Here is a 20428-nt window from a genome sequence, read left to right as displayed (position 1 = left end):
TGCCATTTTCAACGAACTATGTATCTGCGCTCCTAGAACCCTCTGCTCTACAACACTCCCCAGAGCCCTATCATTCACTGTGTAAGTCCTGCGTATGTTAGTCTTAGCAAAGTGCAACACCTCATATTTCTCTGTATTAAATTCCATCAAATTCCTCAGCCCACCTGCCCAACCAATTTTTGACAACCACCTTCACTATCTACACTGCCACACACTGTAGTTCCTTTAATGCCGCACCCTACCCTCTACGATTGAGCAATCCCACTTTTTTTGTGGGAACATGTTTACAGCAAAACCCTTTAATCTCCTTGAATGCCTCCCATTGCCTGATTTCCCTTCATAAAGTTATTTCCAGTACATTAGTAAGATGTGTTTAGAACATTTTATTTTAACTTGGTCCTTTTGTATAATTATGCCAAATCCACTTAAATTATGACCACTATCTAATCCGTAACGTGCCTGACCTGGCTACATTGAATACTGGCAGCAGAGGAAAACAATACGATTTCCCACATCCTTTGCCATTAGGAGCAAGATGTTTGGACACAAATTGAAATGAAACGGTGAGTATACAAACAGCAATGCCTGTGCTTCCCTTCGTGGAGCACCGCCTCACCTGCATTTGGATTAAATAAAGGTTCAACTCACCCACAATTGTTGACTGCCATCAGATTGGAGACAAGGACAAAGGGGTAAGTCAGCATACTGGCCAGGAACTGTAATGGAAGCACCAGAGTGAAGAGGTCATTATAACCAAGGGACATCACACCAATGAAACAGTAGCAACCCCGTTTGGCCCATTTGGAAATGTCCCGTTTCTGCAAAAGCAACATGACGGAAGCGGAGACGACAGGCCGTGTTGTTGGATGCTTAACGTCTTTAGCTGAATGACAAATGACAACGATGCGGTGCTATCAGACTCTCCCAGCCCAGTTCTGCTTGCTGGCTGCTCTTGGAGTCCCACCTCTCTTTTGAGAAGAGGCAGAGTAGATTCACTCGATTAATTGACGTTAAAGCTCAAAGTAGACACAATTAATTGCAGAAACAAGGAACTCCAGATGCTGGTTTTCAAAAAGAAAACACAAAGTGCTTGGGTAACTCTGCAGGTCAGGCATCATGTCTGAAGAACATGGTTATGGGTGGAAGGGAACAGGGGGGCAGAGGGGGAGGAGGGTAAGGGAAAAGGGAGAAATGGGTGTGCATCCAGGTGGGGCACAGGAATGAGAGTAAAGTTGCTGGGGAGAGGTGTTGTTTGTAAGTTAGTTACATCAAATTGGAGAATTCCATGATCATGGTGTTGGGTGTAAACTGCCCAAGCTTAATATTACGTACTATTTCTCCAGTCCGGGGCCTGCTGGAGCTCCCGGTTGCTAACCATTTTAACTCCCATTCCCATACAGACCTTTCTGTCCTGGGCCTCCTCCATTGCCAGAGTGAGACCACATGCAAACAGGAGGAACAACACCCCATATTCCACGTGTCAAAGCTCAACATGCTTGCACAATATTTCGGGCATTCAATTGGGACAATAGTCAATCCTTGTCAAAGCAAAGGAAATGCTCTGAAGCAGCCTTGACACCTCTGATAGGTACCAGACCTGATGCGGGCAAGCGGTGTGCATGGGAAGCAGCAATATTGCAGTGTCCTGTTGGGCAGTTGCTGGGAGCAGATAGAGAAATAGCTGATGCTGAACAGCACTCACCCCAGTTATAGCCTGTGAGTAACTTCTCAACTCCCCAATCTGAGAGACCTGAAATAAGGCAAAGTATAACAATCACACACAATATATACAGTTGATCATCTCTTCAAACAATCCAAAGAGCCCAGCTTGCGGCCCCAGGACCATTGCCCAAACCAAAGTCCAAGGGTCTGGACCCAGGACAAGTCTGTCCACAAAGTCCTGTACTAAAGGCTCAGCCCACCGAGTCAGCAGAGAGTTCAGTCCCATCCATCTCCCCAACTTGTTCCAAGAAAGCAAATGAGAATTGTTGCTGCATATTCTGGCTTTGTTTCAGGTTTTCAGGACTTGCCATTTTCCATGGGGTCTAGAATAATTCCAAATTACTTTTTGTTTCCCAGAAAAATAGCTGAAAATTACAGTAAAATTAGCTTTGAAGAAAACTGCAGGGTGTAATTTAAGGCCAGCCGTAATTACCGGGCTGAGGTGGGACCTGCAACTGACCACAGCTGTAGAAATGGTACATCTCACAGTGCAGCTGCCAGTGAGCAGCCACACAACGGCCCCACTGAGAAACGAGGACGTGTATTGTATTCTCCCTCCCTCACCCAAAGGCCATCCAAGCACATGTCCCATCATCATCAGAATCCATAGCGGGCCTCAAGAGCAATTGTTTTAGTTCTTCCCCCACAAACATAACTGCGACTCCTTGCCGAGGTACAGCTCTGCATCACTGTGAATCATTAATCCCCAACAGCGTGGCCATCCGGAAGGCCGACAGTGCAGTGGTAGGAATCTCACTGCATGGTAGTGGGGGATATAACAGGAAATAGAGCAGAAAGCAACTGGCCAATGCATCTGCTGATTACCAGACATTGGGCCAGGGTAACAACTGATCACTTGGACATATTGCAGCAGCCACCCTGACCATTCACTTCCTTGCCACTACCCTGATATCTATCCCTCCCCCCCCCCCCCAATGTACCTCAATTACCCCACTCCCCCACTCTTCAGAGAGCGTGCTCTCTTCAGCGATGAGTAAGCACGGGTGCCTAGGCCGCCCAGACTTTGATCTAACGGGGACTGAGTTACAATGACTCACCTGGCTGGGGGGCTCCAGTATGTAGGTGTTGATAAAATATGCTAACAAATTGCAAAGCCACAAAGAAATCACGTCGCCCAGGAGTCGAGGAATCATGCCGCTGTAGGGATAATATACACAGGGCAGGTATTAATGAGGTGTCCCATCACCTTACCCTTCCAGACCAGGTGAGTAACAGAGAGTCTACCCATCACCCTACCTTCTCTCTCTCTCTCTCTCTGAGTAATTGCGGGTCCACCCATAACCTTAGCATCTTTCACTCAGCGATTAATAGAGCAAACAACCATCACCCTCCATTCCTCACCACATGGGTAATAGAGGGTCTACACATCTCGCACCCAGTTTGGTTCCGGAGTGTACATATCATCCTTCATCCACGCTGGTCCCAGATGGCCTACCCACCACCCTTACCCTTTAGTAATAGAGGGCACTACAGATAAACTGCTGGTATGAACTTGGCGATTCAAGCAGTTTCTGGGGACCCAGAGGGATGGTCAATGTTTTAGGTTAAGGCAACGTATTTGGACTGAGTGCAGAGGGTGGATGGCCAGTATAGAGCTGAGAGGGAGGGGTGAGGAGCACTTGGAAAGTGACAGGTGGAACCAGGTGAGAAGGGTACACAAGGACAGATGGCGCCAGGTGGGAGGAAGGGAGGATGGCAATAGAGACAGAAGCCCGTAGCAGATGTGGAGACTACAAGGGCGGCAGAATCAAGGAAGGTGATGTGGAACTGGATAAGGGAGGGATGGTGGTAAGATGGAACCAGTTGGAGGGGGTAAAATAAACTGGGTAATGGGGGTAGGTTGAGGAGTGTTGAGGGAACCTGGGTGATTCAGAGGTGAAAGGAACACATAGAATGCGGGTCACCTGAAATTTGTAGATGCCATTGGGTTGTTGTCGACCCAGGCAGAATATAAGATGTTGTTCCTCCAGTTTATGTTGGCCTCACCCTGGCAATGGAGAAGGTCGAAGACAGACAGGTCGGTGTGGGAATGGAAAGGGGAGTTGAAATAACTTGCAACCAGGAGCTCAGGATTATCATTGCAGATAGAGTGCAGGTGCAGGTATTGCTCTATGCTTGCTCTCTCCGACGTAGAAGTCGACAGCGAGAGTACTGAATGGAGTGGACCTGGCTGGACACGATGCATGTGAATCTATGCCTCACCTGAAAGGGCTATTTAGGTCCCGGGATAGTGGCGAGAAAGGAGGTGTAGGGGCAGGTGTCGCACTTCCTACGGTTGCAGGGAAAGTTCCAGGGGATGCAGAGAGATAGGTGCGGAAGGGTAAGTAAATCACACAGAGAGAAAATGCCGGCAGATAGGGGTTGGGAGGCAAAGATGTGACAGCGCATAGCACCTAGTGGAACTAAGATGGATGTATTTCAGCGGAGGCTGGTGGGTTGAAAGATGAGGACCAGGGGAACTCTTTCTTCTGTAAGGGTGGGAGACAGAATACACGTCCCCTGACTGCAAGGCTGCACAAGGAATATTTGTGGCTTTAAGGCTCCAGCAATATACCCCATAGAGCAACACATTCTGAGTTTAAATTATACTTACGCAAAGAAGCCTAAAATTCCTTCTTCCCGATAGATTGTTACTACTGAACTGAATATCCCACTATGAGTTAAAGAAAAAGAAAACCATAAATCTTCAAACAGAAAAAAAGAATCAGATGACACCATTTTGACATCAATTTACCTTCATATTATGCATCAATACACTGACGTGCCTGGATGCACATTTAAAGACTATTGTGCTGTGATTGGGTGTACAACATTTATAACTCTCTAGAAGTAAAAGGCATTGTCAAGTTTAGATAGAGGTGAGACAATATTCTCTCTCGTGAATATTCACAACTCAAGTTCCAGTTTGTCATAACCATGAGTATGGCGAAGTAGAGATATTATAAATCTTGCTTGCAGCAGCTTCACGGGTACAAAGACACACTCAAAAACAAATTGTAGACAAATTATATATAAGTTGCACATAAAATTCAAAAGGAAAAGATTGTGCAAATAAAAATAAAGACATTAGTAAAAAACATAATTTAAAATAAATACAAGTCCATAGTCGTGTAAGAGGCAGGCTGCAGTGTTTGTTCCATTATGAAGGCAGGGTTAGGGTTAAATACAAGTCCGTAGTAATGTCAGAGGCAGCCTGCTGTGTTCCATTTTGAAGGCAGCGTTAGGGTTGAAGAACCTGCAGGCTGCAGGCATTATGATGGCAGCCAAGGTCAGGGTTAAATACAAGTCCGTAGTAGTGTAAGAGGCAGGCTGCAGTGTTCCATTATGAAGGCAGGGTTAGGGTTAAATACAAGTCTGTAGTAGTGTCAGAGGCAGGCTACAGTGTTCCATTATGAAGGCAGCCAGGGTTAGGGTTGAAGAACCTGTTGTGGGAGAGTAACTGTTCCTGAACCTGGTCACTGCTATTCAGTAAGGTGTGGGACCTCAGGCTTTAGTACCTCCTTCTGTTGTAGATACTTTCAATGGGGGGGTGGGGGGGGGGGGAGGGCTGTGCCCATGGTGGACGAGCTGAACAACCACTCTCTGCAGCCTCCTGTGTTCCTGTGCATACAAATTGCCACACCAGACCACGATGCAACCAGTCAGGATATTTCCGACAGTATAGGTGCAAGAGTTTGTCAGAGTATTCGGTGATAGGACAAATCTCTTTTAAAACTTTAAAGCAAGCCTTTTCCGTGGGACCAGCACAGATCATCCGAGAAGTTAACACGCAGGAATTTGAAGCTGCTAACTCTCTACAACATGGACCAACAAATAATGGCATCTAGCCTCCCGACTTCCTCTTTCTGAAACCAATGGTCAGTTTCTTGGTCTTGTTGACATTGAGCGAGAGGTTGTTGCTGTGGCACCACTCATCCAGGTATTTTCACTCGCTCCTACATGCTAACTCATCACCACCAGTGATTTATTCAGAAAATGCTGGAGTATCTCAGCAGGTCAGGCAGCATCTCAGGAGAGAAGAAATGGGTGACGTTTCAGCCCAAACGTCACCCATTCCTTCTCTCTGAGATGCTGCCTGACCTGCTGAGTTACTCCAGCATTTTCTGAATAAATACCTTCGATTTGTACCAGCATCTGCAGTTATTTTCTTACACCACCAGTGATTAGTACACAGACATAGGCTCAATATGGCCCATGGGCCTTCTTCTACGCAATTAGAAAATATGAGAATTCATATGCGCTTGCATACATAGTTCAGTGTGACATGGCTGTACACACTCCAATATTAATACCTTGAGGCCATTAGCATGTTGCCAAGTTTACAAGCATACCAATTAGGATGAAGTGGTTACTCAGCCCCAGTCATTCAATAAGATCAGAGTTAGTCCAACTGTAACTTCCAGTCAGTTCCCTTGATAATCTCTACCCCTTTGTCAAGTTAACTACCTACCTCTGCCTAAAAAATATCCAGACAATGCTTCTTTGAGGAAGTTAGCTCCACAGACGCAAGGCTCTTAGAGAACATTTTTGCCCCATTTGCCTTGTTGGTGGAGGTTGTAGGATGAGGGGTAGTTAAACAATGATCTTAGATCTAGGTTCTGCCACAAGAGGAAACATCCTCTCCGCATCTACACTTAGGACCTTGTATTTCAACCCTCTCTCTCTCTCTTTTCATCTCCAGCAAATATGACATCTGTCCAACCTTCTCTGAATAGCTGCGCTTGATTGATCATTGCTGGACACATCCTATCTGTGCAGACTTCTGAAACCCATGGTTACGGAAACACTCTCAAATTAATATTCCACGCCTGTACAGGCAATTTTGAAATAATATACTGCACAAATGTGCATGTCTTTGATTTATGTGCGTACTTTTGAATTCGTATGCCATGCCTGGGAGTACACTCCAATGTATGCACAGAGGCCTCTCAAAATGTTGATTGTTCACATATTTCTGAATTCACGTCAAGGCTTTTGTGCATACACCCAAACTGATATGCTGCACCACTGCGCACATTCCCAAATACATCACAGAGGTTAACATGCCCCTAAATTAATGTGATGTGCAGTGTGCACTCTTAAAAATGACTATGCTTTGGTTGTCGCATGTTAAATCTGGATGTGACTGTGCTCATGCTCCAGAATCTTATGTTGTAGTTGTGCACTTCAATTTTCTGGTCATGCAATACTGCTTATGAAGGTGGAGTATAATTTAGAGGCAATTCCAAGTATCACATGAATCATTTGTACCAATGCATATATCGGGCATGCATGTGGTTGATGGAATGTCCTATTTCTGTGTCACTATTTTTTTTACTCGGTCACTTCCAGCAGGTCTGGGTCTCCAGAGTCCCTTTCCTGCTGGGGAAAGTTTCCTCACCTATGGACCTGGAAGCTCTGTCCCACAACATCAACAACTTCCCAAGGCTTTTCGGGATCAGCCAATTCGCTACTCACCTGTACTTGGTTTCTCGCCCAATGAACTGTATCATACACCTCAAGGTGATCACTACAATTAAACACAACAGCTCAACATTACACTTCTGCACATTCTTCATTGGTGCAATATAACAAATGCTTTTAAAGGCAGCAAGCCCGCCTTACCGTGGAAAGGGTGGGTGACAACAGTAGCTGTGGAACGAGCAATCATCTCCCGCGTTGTCTGGGCACAAAGAAAATATAAAAGCATAGATGGCACAGAGATGGAAACCTAAATCTCAACAGCAGTCAATTATCTTATGCTCCGGTTAACTGAATTTAAACAGCCGAGGAAGCTTTACTGTGTCCAACCTGTGTTGCAATTAATAGTTCTGCAAATTTGATGGTTATTAAAAGATTAATCCCCATGCCCCAGTGATGCTAAAGAAACATTTACAGGATGGGTGTGAGGATCGAGGGTGGCACTGGATTGACACGACTATGAAACTGAAAGGTTAAACAAGATCTAGAGGCATTGTTTACTATATGAGAGTTGGGGAGTGATTTGAAAAAGAAAATGCTGCTTAAAATAAGGGATGAATTAATGAAGTGGTTGAAGAACGGACCCTGGTATATCATCTAACAGAGAACAAATATAATAAAACTGGAATCCTACATTTCACACAAAAGCATTTGAATGGTGAAGTGGTTCATATAAGGATTAACGCGAGAATCACAAAATGCTGGAGTAACTCAGCAGGCCAGGCAGCATCTCTGGAGAGAAGGAATGGTTGACGTTTCGGGTCGAGACCCTTCTTCAGACTGATGTCAGGGGGGGCGGGGCAAAGAAAGGACATAGGTGGAGACAGGAAGACAGTGGGAGAACTGGGAATGGGGAGGGGAAGAGAGGGACAGAACTATCTAAAGTTAGAGAAGTCAATGTTCATACTGCTGGGCTGTAAGCCCATGACACTGGAGGAGGCACATGACCTTTCTGTCATGGGCCTCCTCCAGTGTCATAGTGAGGCCCACCGCAAATTGGAGGAACAGCACCTCATATTTCGCTTGGGCAGCTTACAGCCCAGCGGAATGAACATTGACTTCTCTAACTTTAGATAGTTCCTCTGTCCCTCTCTTCCCCTCCCCAGTTCTCCCACTGTCTTCCTGTCTCCACCTATATCCTTTCTTTGTCCCGCCCCCCCCGACATCAGTCTGAAGAATGGTCTCGACCCGAAACGTCACCCATTCCTTCTCTCCAGAGATACTGCCTGACCCGCTGAGTTACTCCAGCGTTTTGTGATACCTTCGATTTGTAGCAGCATCTGCAGTTATTTCCCTACACAACATGAGAATCAGGACTAGAAGCAATCGGTGCAATGCAGGAGTGAATGGTTATGTTGGATGTGTAACCACAGTGCAACAATTTTCCAGAAAACAATGAACATTCCTGGGAATGCATTAAAGCTGGTGGCAAGGATGCCTCCTCATTCTCCTGGATAACATTTCAACAGACCAGCCCCACCTTACCTCTTCAAACACACGGTACAACGAAGTCTGATCTGCACTTTTTCCCAAATCTGAGCACTGCAAGAGAAGATAAACATAACTGGTGAGTAACCAATACTTTGTAGATCTGCACTTGTTCTTTTCCAGCAAAGTATGAGCTAATTACACTAACAAAGGTAACTTTTGATTCACTAGTTAGCTCAGATCCCACCTAGCTTAATATCAACCATTAACTGATAGCTGAAGATGACCAGTTCCTTTACATACATTTGCAGTGCCCTCCATAATGTTTGGGACAAAGACCCATCATTTATTTATTTGCCTCTGTACGCCACAATTTGAGATTTATACAAGAAAAAAATCACATGTGGTTAAAGTACACATTGTCAGATTTTAATAAAGGCCATTTTTATACATTTTGGTTTCACCATGTAGAAATTACAGCAGTGTTTATACATAGTCCCCCCATTTCAGGGCACCATAATGTTTGGGACACAGCAATGTCATGTAAACGAAAGTAATCATGTTTAGTATTTTGTTGCATATCCTTTTGCATGCAATGACTGCTTGAAGTCTGCGATTCATGGACATCACCAGTTTCTGAGTGTCTTCTCAGGTGATGCTTATGCTTGTTTTTGGGGCCTAGTCCCCTTCAGTTTTCTCTCAAGCATATAAAAGGCTTGCTCAATTGGGTTCAGATTGGGTGATTGACTTGGCCACTCAAGAACTGACCATTTTTTAGCTCTGAATAACTCCTTTGTTGCTTTAGCAGTATGTTTGGAACATTGTCTTGCTGTAGAATGTACACCTGGCCAATGAGTTTTGAGGCATTTGTTTGAACTTGAGCAGATAGGATGTGTCTATACACTTCAGAATTCATTATGCTACTACCATCAGCAGTTGTATCAATGGAGATAAGTGAGCCAATACCTTCAGCAGCCATACATGCCCAGGCCATAACACCCCCACCACCGTGTTTCATAGATGAGGTGGTATGCTTTAGATCGTGGGCAGTTCCTTCTCTCCTCCATACTTTGCTCTTGCCATCACTCTGATATAAGTTAATCTTCATCTCATCTGTCCACAAGACCTTTTTCCAGAACTGTGGTTGCTCCTTTAAGTACTTCTTGGCAAACTGTAACCTGGCCACCCTATCTTTGCAGCCTAATCAGTGGTTTGCATCTTGCAGTGTAGCCTCTGTATTTCTGTTCATGAAGTCTTCTGCGGACAGTGGTCATTGACAATCCACACCCGCAGAGCCCGCGGCCCGGACTCACCACCTGCGGCGCTGGCCGCCTTCGGATGCTGCGGGAGCGGCTGCGACTCGTCTCTGGAGGCTCCGGCGCGGGCCGCGTGGACGTCGGAAGCCCGCAGGCCCCTGGATGGGGGCCGACATCGGGAGCTCCGGCAGCGGCAGAGGCAGCGTGTTCGCCCGTCCCGAATCGCGGGGCTTGGGTCGGCCCGCCGCGGACCTTTCACCGCCCGGCGCTGCTTGGAATAGGCCGCGGGATTTTCACCGCCCAGCGGGGACTTCAATGTCGGGAGCCCCGACCGCCCCGACGTGGCAACGACAACAGCCTGACCGCGGGACAAGACGGCAGGGGAAGAGAAAAGACATTGTGGCCTTCCATCACAGTGAGGAGGTGACTGGAGGAGACTCACTGTGATGGATGTTTCTTTTTGTTTGGTGTTAGTTTGTGATTGTATGTGTTATTGCATTTTTATTGATTATTCTTATTGGTCTTATTGTTCAACTGCGGGTAATGTTTCATTTCACTACACATTTATGTGTATGTGACAAATAAACGACTATTGACTATTGACCTGACTCCTGAAGAGTGTTTCTGATCTGTCGGACAGGTGTTTGGGGATTTTTCTTTATTACAAAGAGAATTCTTCTGTCATCAGCTGCAGAGGTCTTCCTTGGCCTGCCAGTCCCTTTGTGATCAGTAAGCTCACCAGTATAAGAAAATAACTGCATATGCTGGTACAAATCGAAGGTATTTATTCACAAAATGCTGGAGTAACTCAGCAGGTCAGGCAGCATCTCAGGAGAGAAGGAATGGGTGACGTTTCGTGTCGAGATCCTTCATGCTCTCTTTCTTCTTAATGATGTTCCGAACAGTTGATTTTGGTAAGCCCAAGGTTTGGTTGATGTCTCTAACAGTTTTATTCTTGTTTCTCAGTCTCATAATGGCCTCTTTGACTTTCATTGGCACAACTTTGGTCCTCATGTTGATAAACAGCAATAAAAGTTTCCAAAGGTGATGGAAAGACTGGAGGAAAGACTGGGTGCTGAGAGCTCTCTTATACCTGCATTAAGGAGGCATTTAAACACACCTGAACAATTACAAACACCTGTGAAGTCATGTGTCCCAAACATTACGGTGCCCTGAAATGGGGGGAGGGGACTCTGTGTAAACACTGCTGTAATTTCTACATGGTGAAACCAGAATGTATAAAAATACCCTTTAATAAAATCTGACAATGTGCACTTTAACCACATGTGATTTTTTTCTATTACAAATTTCAAATTGTGGAATTCAGAGGCAAATAAATAAATGATGGGTCTTTGTCCCAAAAATTATGGAGGGCACTGTATCACAATGCCTTCTCCTCTAACTCTGACTGTCTCCTTTTGTTACAGAGCTATCAAAACATGAAAGATACTGAGGCAAAAGCAAAAGATCTGGAGAGTTTACAGAGAATAACACACCCTGCAGTGAGCTATAGACTGCAATCTCATTGAATAAATGGTGTCTTGCGTATTGAATAATGGACACATGGGAGTTACATGCTGAAGTAGGGGTGGTTAATGTACAGAAAATGAATATCATGAGCCAAGGATAAGAGTCTTTGATGAGAAATAACAGTGATTGAGAGTGATTACCAAAAAATCAGGATGAATTTCAGGAACAAACTGTGTAACTAGGCAACTTTTAGAAACTTCACTGAGAGCCAGGGTAGTAGATGTGAAATTTGTTTTTTTTAAATGGTTTTAAAATCAGTATGATTGTGTAAATGGGTGACTCGGTGATTCCTTTAATGAGAAGTTACTGTTCACACCCTGCTGTTATGTGGCTCCAGGTGAGTTTTTCCATTCCTCCACAGATTCTTTTCTACACAAAGTCATCTATTTTCAGCTGCAGTAACACAAAGACAAATTAAAATAGTTCAACAGTAAAACAGGCACTCACCTCAGTATTTTTCATGTTTCGATAGCACTGTAACAAAAGGAGACAGTCAGAGTTAGAGGGGAAGGCATTGAGATAAGTGTCTGTAAAGGAATTGGCCACCTTCAGCTTTCAGTTCAACTTCTAATCTACTGCAGTGGTTTGCTTCAATGCTCTGAGTGCAGAGTCTAGCTCCCCACCTGACTACGAGTTTACAAGTCCCAGCTTTGTCAGCTTGTGGACTAATGCGTTGAGCTACATACTAAACCAACAGGTACGTGAGTGAGGTAGAAAAACAAGAGGAAAAGAGCCGAGCACTTGCGCGAGGCGTACAGCGGGGATCAAAAAATTGGATTTTGAAAAAAAAATGACACACAAAATTACCCGTTTCAAGCCACTTTTAGTCCATTTCAAAATAAAAAATGGGCATTACAAAATAATGCGAATATGTCACTGTATACTAATAACATTTAAGTAAATTCGCACATTAATTGATAATCAGCCCAAAAAGGTGGTAATTGGCTTTTCTGCTGTGTTTTATATTTTAATCCCGTCTTAATTAATTTAGTTATATAATCTTGCACTTAAATTTAATATTTACTCATTACAGTTCCACCACTGATTTTCTGGCACTCCTGGTTCCAGAGCTTTGCTGGTTTATCCAGCCGACCAAGGAAGTCGTCGGCCATGGGGATAATATGCTGGTTCCAGCTGGGCTGGCGTTCCAGGACCCCGGCTGCAGGTTGCACATTCAACCCACCGATCGGCCGTGGAAGTCCTGATGAGGTCAAGATTGGTGGCCTTGCCCAGCCTAGGTACCAACTTTTCGGGGAGACTTCCAGGTGGCCAAGGAAGTCGTCGGCCATGGGGATAATGTGCTGGCTCCAGCTGGGCTGGCATTCCAGAACCCCGGCCGCAGGGGGATTTCTCGCAGAACCCCTAGCGACATCTAGTGGAACCCTAGTGTTCATTTACAAGTCTATACATCGTTTAAAATTTTTTAATTTTTTTCGATCCAATTTGTCCGTGTATTTGGCAAAGTGAAAAACGCGGAAACCATGCAAAAAGCGCAGAAAATGGATTTTAAAAATGTGGAAATCAGCGGAAACGCGGAAAATTCAAATGCCTGACCAGCTTCTGCTATTTTGTGGCGATTGGATCACCTCTACGCAGCTACACTTGGCTGCCTCACACTGTGACAGAGACAGCTTACCCAAGGTTGGTCTGTCACACAGGCAAGAAGATCAAAAACATGTCATGGGATACTGTAGACCATTCCCAGATGCAGTGACTAGTACAGGTATACGGCACCTTGCCTCACCACCAACAGTGCACTCACCAGCAGCACCTTGCTGTGTACGACTGTCCCGATGGCTCCTGCACACAGCCGGGGCGCTAGGCCTTTAAACAGGCCTCGCTTTCCATCAATTTGCACGATATGTTTGGCTGCATGACAAATGACAGTTAAGTGGCAATACAACAGGTTCAACCTTTCCCACTTTATTAATAGTAACTAACATTTGCAACTAAACAACAGTAGAACATTGCCAGGAGGCAAACTAACATTGGAATGTAAATACTTTGCAGTCTTCCTCTTTTTGCTGGGAAATTAAACAAGTCATCTATAATGTAAAACCTCCTCGTGATGCTCACTCCCACGATGGTGAAGGACAGTCTCAGCTTCCTTCAGACTGCCCATCTAAACTTGCCATAGTAGATACAGCATAGATCCCAGTGACCTTGTGGCTAAGAATGTTCAAACTACAGGAACTTTAGCAAACAGCAATCTAAAGCACATAGAGTATTCTACTTTGCTTTGGTACATACCGTAAGCAAAGAGTCCAGGCAGCTGGAGAACTGGCCGGCCGAAGATGTTCCGGCCCATAGAAGGAGCCATGGGTTCATGACCAACCTAGTAAGAAGAGTAGGATATCTTTAGATTTAGAGATACAGCGCGGAAACAGGCCCTTCGGCCCACTGGGTCCGCGCCGCCCAGCGATCCCCGCACATTAACACTGCCCTACACACACTAGGGACAATTTTTATATTTGCCCAGCCAATTAACCTACATACCTGTACGTCTTTGGAGTGTGGGAGGAAACCGAAGATCTTGGAGAAAATCCACGTGGGTCACGGGGAGAACGTACAAACTCCGTACAGACAGCGCCCGTAGTCGGGATCGAACCCGAGTCTCCGGCGCTGCATTCGCTGTAAGGCAGCAACTCTACCGCTGCGCCACCGTGCCGCCCTGCAATCTCCATTCAGATTAGGTTATTCACAAGGTGTAATGAAATTCCTTGTTTGCATGAAGCTCACAGAATAAACAGTGAGCTTCATGCAAATGATCGACACAACAACATGGTCATGATAGATGCAACCATACCACGCTGAATGCACAACAGCACAATGGTACTAAGATTGTAATGCAATCTGAAATAGTGCAACAAAAAAAAACCCCTGAAGTGCAATAGCGGAATAATTGTTCGAGGTAGAATTAAAAGTAAGAGTACATGGCAGAACCTCTGAGAAAGGCGGGTGAGATGATTGGTTCAGGAGTGTGAAGGCAGTGGGGAAGTTGTTCTCAAGTGTGGGCATCCAAGCTTTCAAGCACCCATATCATCTCCTAGAATGTGGAAGTGCGAAATGCTCATGGCCAGGGCAGCAGATATCCCAGACGATACTTCCAGCTACACTGGGTGTCAATGACAGTGACTGGGTGGAAGAAAGTGACAAGCCTGACGTGGACACCAGGTTGGCCTGGAAAACATGAATAACGAGAGGAGCATGCCTCTCAACCCCATCTCCTCCTCAACGAGCAGTCTGCCCCACCTTCAGCTGGATGGAGAATATCCCCCGAGACATTTTACAATGAATGACCAGGGAGGCATTGCCAGCACCATGGGCAATATTCATTCTCTCGAAACCCTTCCCATGACACTACCTGTGGGAACTCGCTGTGCAGAAACTAGATGGTTACATTGCTTACATTACAAATACTACTCAAATCATTGCCATTGCTCCGACCTGCTCATGGCATTGGAGGTGTTAAAGAAAAGCAAGCCCTCTTTTCACAACTGAAACATCTAATGATAGAGTAGCTAATGACAGTCAGCAGCTCTGTGAGAGGCCATCATTGAGCGAGACACCAACACGCACATAGCAGCCTAAAATAGCCTACATAAATTTCAGAGTGACACTTTTATTTTCTGTACCCATAATTACTGTGGTGCTGTGGAGTGCACATAACCTATGGCAGGCCGCACCCAAACCAAGTTTTGCCGCCAGGGCTGAAAAAAACAATTGCTCATGTGCCCCCCCCCCCCCCCCCACCCCATCGGTAGTAAAGAAGGCAAATGCAACGCTGGCATTTATTTCAAGAGGGCTAGAATACAAAAGCAAGATGTAATGTTGAGGCTCTATTAAGCGCTGGTCAGGCCGCATTTGGAGTATTGTGAGCAATTTTGGGCCCCATATCTGAGGAAGGATGTGCTGGCTCTGGAGAGGGTCCAGAGGAGGTTTACAAGAATGATCCCAGGAATGAGTGGGTTAACATATGATGAGCATTTGACAGCACTGGGCCTGTACTCGCTGGAGCTTAGAAGAATGAAGGGGGACCTCATTGAAACTTACCGAATAGTGAAAGGCTTGGATAGAGTGGATGTGGAGAGGATGTTTCCACTCGTGGGAGAATCTAGGACCAGAGGTCATAGCCTCAGAATTAAAGGACGTTCCTCTAGGAAGGAGATGAGGAGGAATCTGTGGATTTTTTTGCCACAGAAGGCTGTGGAGGCCGTCAATAGATATTTTTAAGGCAGAGATAAATAGATTGTTGATTAGTATGGGTGTCAGTGGTTTTGGGGAGGAGAATGGGGTTAGGAGGGAGAGATAGATCAGCCATGATTGAATGGCAGATGGGCCGAGTGGCCTAATTCTGCTCCTATCACATGACCCCCTCCTCCACCTTGCATGGTTACTCCTGGTATACAGTAGGATTAGCATCTCACAAAGGTTGCTCAAGTTGATGCCTGTGGCTGGGTGTTGTCCCAAGAGCCCACATGTTCTTGCTGTGGCCTCGTACAACCACCCAGCCCCTCCACTTGCTTGAAGGACTGTTCCATACTGCTGGGACTTCCTGCTCTGAATACATTTTGGGTGTGAATATGGATAAATATTGGGAGACAATATGTCTGCAGTGGAAGGAGGATGCAGTGGACCACATATTTACCCAATGTTCCTTTTCTATTTTTTCACATGGACATAGATCAGCAAGCTTTCTCTACCCTAGACTCAATCAGGCAATTCAGCAGACGCCAACTGAAAACCCAGTTACATATATCAATTATCAATTGCCTGCAAAACTATATCTGGAACCCTCTCACCTTAAAAGGTCAATAAATAGTACCAACTGGAAATTAAGAGACATTTTGTCAGGCAAGGGTATTAAATACTACAGAAGGTAGGAATCTAGAGTACAATGGGTAAAATCTCACTGAATATGAGAACAAGCCCTAAGGGTGGATGGCTTTCTGCACATCGAGATATAATTATGTGCTTCTTTCAATCAAACAAGTTAACACCAACCCTTTAAATTCTTGCTCAACTATTTTCATTCCGAAAATACCTAGCTTTAAGAATTTCAATAATGTAACTGGGTTAAGAATTAAACAAACTATTTAAATTCATGTTTAATTAACAATATTAATGAGACACGACTGCTGATTGATGAGGTTGTTCAAGTAACTGATTAACAACTGTTAAAATGGTTAGAAAATGTGCAGTTAAGAGCAAAGGGAAGATTAAAAAAACAGATATGCTAGACACGAGACCCATGATGGAAATGTTATCCACTATACACAATTTTAATTACCCTGGCAGGATATGGCCTCCTTAAAATTCCCTTCATTCTTGCAGAGTTGTTCTCCACCAATATTGTGTTAACATCAAGCACTGCCATCACTATTTAGTTTCTATTCCCTTATACATTTGCTAATGGGTCACTTGAAAGGGTTCTAACAAGCAGGGACAAGAGCAACCAAAGTCAGTCATCCCAAGTAATTGCAAAGATAAAATAGAAAACCACAGTCCAAAACAGTTAACACTTTGCCCTTGGACCGTCACACCTTCATCTGATGATTAGCCTTCATCTGATGATTGTGTTGCTTGTAAACAAATCCTGATCATAGTTCAATTGCAGAAATTGGGCGAATGCAATCTCATTCAAGGCAATGATATATTGAAATTAAATACGAAACAGCCACAATTCAGTCCAGTGGACAGATAGAGATGCAAGTGTGTTAGTTTTTGGGCAGTGCGTGACATGTATCTTGGAGCACTGGTCTCTCCTGTACCGTGCACACTCTTTGGGCAAGAACAATCTGTTATCCTGCCTCTGCTGCTTTGATTGCGCTCGAGCAGCCATTATTTTTTTTAAATCTGGATAAAATAATGAAAACCTATCGTTATATTGAGGTAAATTTTGCGGAAGATGCAGCTTTCTAACCACAGCAAACACAAGCATGATGCGGTCCTATGGATTTGTTTACTTGCATCAACATTTTCTTTAATTACATGCATCGCTCCTGTGGTTTTATTGGGCTCTGCCCCCAACATTAAATAAATTCTTGACAGCCACGGTGGTTGATACTTAAGTGAGAATAATCAGTAATCCTTGGATGGAGGGATCCAGATGGGGAAAGGAGTTGGTGCAGGGTGAGAAGGAATTAAAAGCCTAAAGGAAGACACCTGCATTCTATGGAGATTGACCTTATCATCATACTCACACAAGCATGTAAACTGCTCATGTTAATACAATGTACAGTGAAAAAATGAATTCAAGAGTGACCAGCAGCAATAATGAAATCATGTACAGGATACAGTAAAACTGTCCAGGACATAGTGTGGTGTCAGTATCTAAAAAAGGACATGGTATTAAGCTAGGTCCTCCAGGAGCCTCAGTGTCTAGAGCATAATTAAGAACTCACTCTCTGAGTTAGCAAGAATTACAAGAATCGCCCAATAATTTACAAAAGAGTAAATGAATCCAGCACCTGCAGTTCCTTCCTACACAAATTAAAACCAAATGCCATTTTAACATCTTGAAGGAACAACAACAATATTACAGGGAGTCAGGAATCCTGTGAAGCAATACACTGGCCATTTTTATAATTTCCAGATACAGGAGACATTTTACTGTTTTTACCTGAACATTACCCGCACCCATATTTAAACTCACTCACAAATACAATAAATTTGTTTTTACTGTTTCAACCCAAAAGAAAAAAGATTGGATTTTTTGATACTTCAACAATCCTTGATATCCTCAAATAACTTGGAATACTTTGAACCAATTACACTGGTCAGAAAAACACAGTTCAGAGAATGAGAAGTGTGAGAAGGCGGGCCAAGAATCACATGATGTGAGGAAAGGGAGGATGGAATATATAGCACAGAATATAAAGCCAGGAAAGCACAAGGCAGCAGAGAGTGAGAAAGCCTGAAGTAAAAAAAAAAGATGAAGGGACTCTCGGTGTCCATGCTGTGTGCGATCTGGATGTGCCTTTGCCCCTGCGTTGGGATGGGCCAGTCTTCACTCCGGGTGAGGCGAGGGCTCTATGACATGGCCATGACCCTGTGGTGTTACCGCTCCAAACTTGGCATTTCCCTTCTCAAGCTCTACAATTACGGCTGCTACTGTGGAACTGGGGGCTCTAGCAGGCCTGCGGACCAGGTGGACCAGTGTTGCTTCCTGCACGACTGCTGCTACCACCACACCAGGGTGACCCTCGGCTGCCACAGCCATGTCAAGTGGAGTCTGTACAACTTCACATGTCGCAAATCGCAGACAACATGCAAGGGGAGGACTGTGTGCACCAGGATGTCATGCGAGTGTGACCGAGCCTTTGCAGAGTGCTTGTCCCGGGCAAAGCCCAGTGACCTGCACTACTTCTACAAAGCGAGGTTCTGCAAGGAGAACAAGTCCGTTTGCCCGGCAATCTATCCCAACTCCTCAACTATCGTGGACTGGATAAAGCAAGGCATATAAGCCTGAACCAACTCAAGCATGAGGAAGCAGCAGCATTTGTTCCAACCAGCCTGCTACAGCACGTCCACACTGAGGTGACTTGCTCACAGGTGAGGGGCACTCAGAAAGGTGGAAGTGTGCAGAAACTGTAACTGTAACTGCCTGAAAGGTATCATTTTATGCAATATGCCGATCTTATTAGCCACAAAACATATTATTGTATAATTTTCAGCTTTGGAATTAAAAATATTTTTATTAATTCATATCAGTCTCAAAGGTGGCCCAGAATAAAGTTAATACATGGTATTATACTGTATTAATAGAGCACGTCATAGAGTCTGATGCCAAATTTGTTGTACAGTTAACTGTCAATCAGATTGATGTATTGAAGCTTGATCAAGAGCAGAAATTAGACAAGATTCCTGTTGCTTTAGAGTTTGAACCTAAAAGGAAGAAGTAAGAGTTTCAGAAATAAGCATTCATCAGGTCAGGCAATATCTGGGAACATAAACAAAATTAGTGTTTTGAAGTTGAACGCTCATCATGAGAACTGGAAAAGAGAGAAAATATATTTGTTTTAAGTTGCAGTTGCAGGAATGGACAGGACTAACGGAATACTGCTGAAAGGGTGTCAAGTTTGCCGTGGTAATACGGTACGTATAAAGCTGTACATGGCTCATGGTGTGTAAGAGAACAGTTCAAGAGGGAAAAAAACGACAAAATATGAAAGTTGCAAAGTGCAGGTCAGAGGTGTTGGAGAACTGGAACTAAAAGGAAAATGTTAGCAATTCTCAGCAGTGTCTGTGAAGAGAGAAAACTATAATTAATGTTACAGATACCTTGCAGTAGAGCTGATCTAAGCAGGAAAATATAAAACTGTCGAATTTAAATTTGTCCCAAATGCTGCAAAGTGTGCTGTCAGGCTTTAATGGAGCAACACAGAGGCCACAGACAGATAGGTCGGAATAGGGTGAAGAATTATAAAGTGAATGGCAAAAAGGAAGCTGAGGGACACCCCTGCAGATTGAATGGTGCTCTGAAAAGCCATCACCAAATCAGCATTTTGTTTCTCGAATGTATGGAAGACCAGACTGTAAACATAGAATGCAGTAGACTAGAGTGCTTCACTTGGAATCATTGATGATGGGAAGAGACAACATAAAAGTACGTATAGTTGGGAAAGCAAAAATATGCAGCTGGCCAGATAGCATACGTGGAGGAAGAAACAGCTAATATTACAGATCATTGATCTTTCATCAAAACGTTGAGAAAAGTCAAATAAAACATGTTTTGAGTTTAGAGAAAATAGGGTTATAGAAGACAAAAAGTCTGTGCTAGTGAGGCCAGGCAGAGGATATGATAGTGCATGCTGGAAGTGATGGATTGACTAGTGCACACAAAGTATTGGAATGAAATCTATAGATAGGACATGAAGGTAATCTGAAAATACCAGAAGGGGAGTAGGAAAATGATTCCAAAGCCTGCAAAGTATCCAGAGCTAGGAACATCTATCCGTAACCCCACATATTCCCAAAGCCAATTCAACTGTACCTCCTCCCATCTTATT

The 20428-nt window shown here is 44.3% G+C and overlaps 2 protein-coding genes across 2 annotated transcripts in view; one reads left to right on the top strand and one right to left on the bottom strand.

Annotated features, from left to right (window-relative positions):
• mtch2 (mitochondrial carrier homolog 2) overlaps positions 1 to 20428 on the bottom strand; it is a 34299-nt gene that overhangs the window by 8929 nt on the left and 4942 nt on the right. Inside the window, exons 2-11 of the mRNA XM_078415034.1 lie at positions 13668 to 13752; positions 13180 to 13286; positions 11865 to 11891; positions 8689 to 8745; positions 7348 to 7405; positions 7201 to 7252; positions 4337 to 4396; positions 2781 to 2880; positions 1703 to 1750; positions 649 to 716 (exon numbers count right to left, since the gene is read on the bottom strand). Of these exons, the coding sequence (XP_078271160.1) occupies positions 649 to 716; positions 1703 to 1750; positions 2781 to 2880; positions 4337 to 4396; positions 7201 to 7252; positions 7348 to 7405; positions 8689 to 8745; positions 11865 to 11891; positions 13180 to 13286; positions 13668 to 13752 (662 nt within the window). The remainder of the gene's footprint in view (positions 1 to 648; positions 717 to 1702; positions 1751 to 2780; positions 2881 to 4336; positions 4397 to 7200; positions 7253 to 7347; positions 7406 to 8688; positions 8746 to 11864; positions 11892 to 13179; positions 13287 to 13667; positions 13753 to 20428) is intronic.
• Positions 18352 to 18882, top strand: LOC144602187 (basic phospholipase A2 F17-like). The gene has a single exon (XM_078414923.1). It carries the CDS (start codon positions 18352 to 18354, stop codon positions 18880 to 18882), a length of 531 nt encoding a protein of 176 aa, XP_078271049.1.

This window comes from Rhinoraja longicauda, chromosome 18 (genome assembly GCF_053455715.1).
Source record: "Rhinoraja longicauda isolate Sanriku21f chromosome 18, sRhiLon1.1, whole genome shotgun sequence".
Classification (NCBI taxonomy): Eukaryota; Metazoa; Chordata; class Chondrichthyes; order Rajiformes; family Arhynchobatidae; genus Rhinoraja; species Rhinoraja longicauda.
The sequence above is the reverse complement of the archived record's forward strand: the minus strand, read 5'-3'. Positions and strand labels throughout refer to the sequence as shown.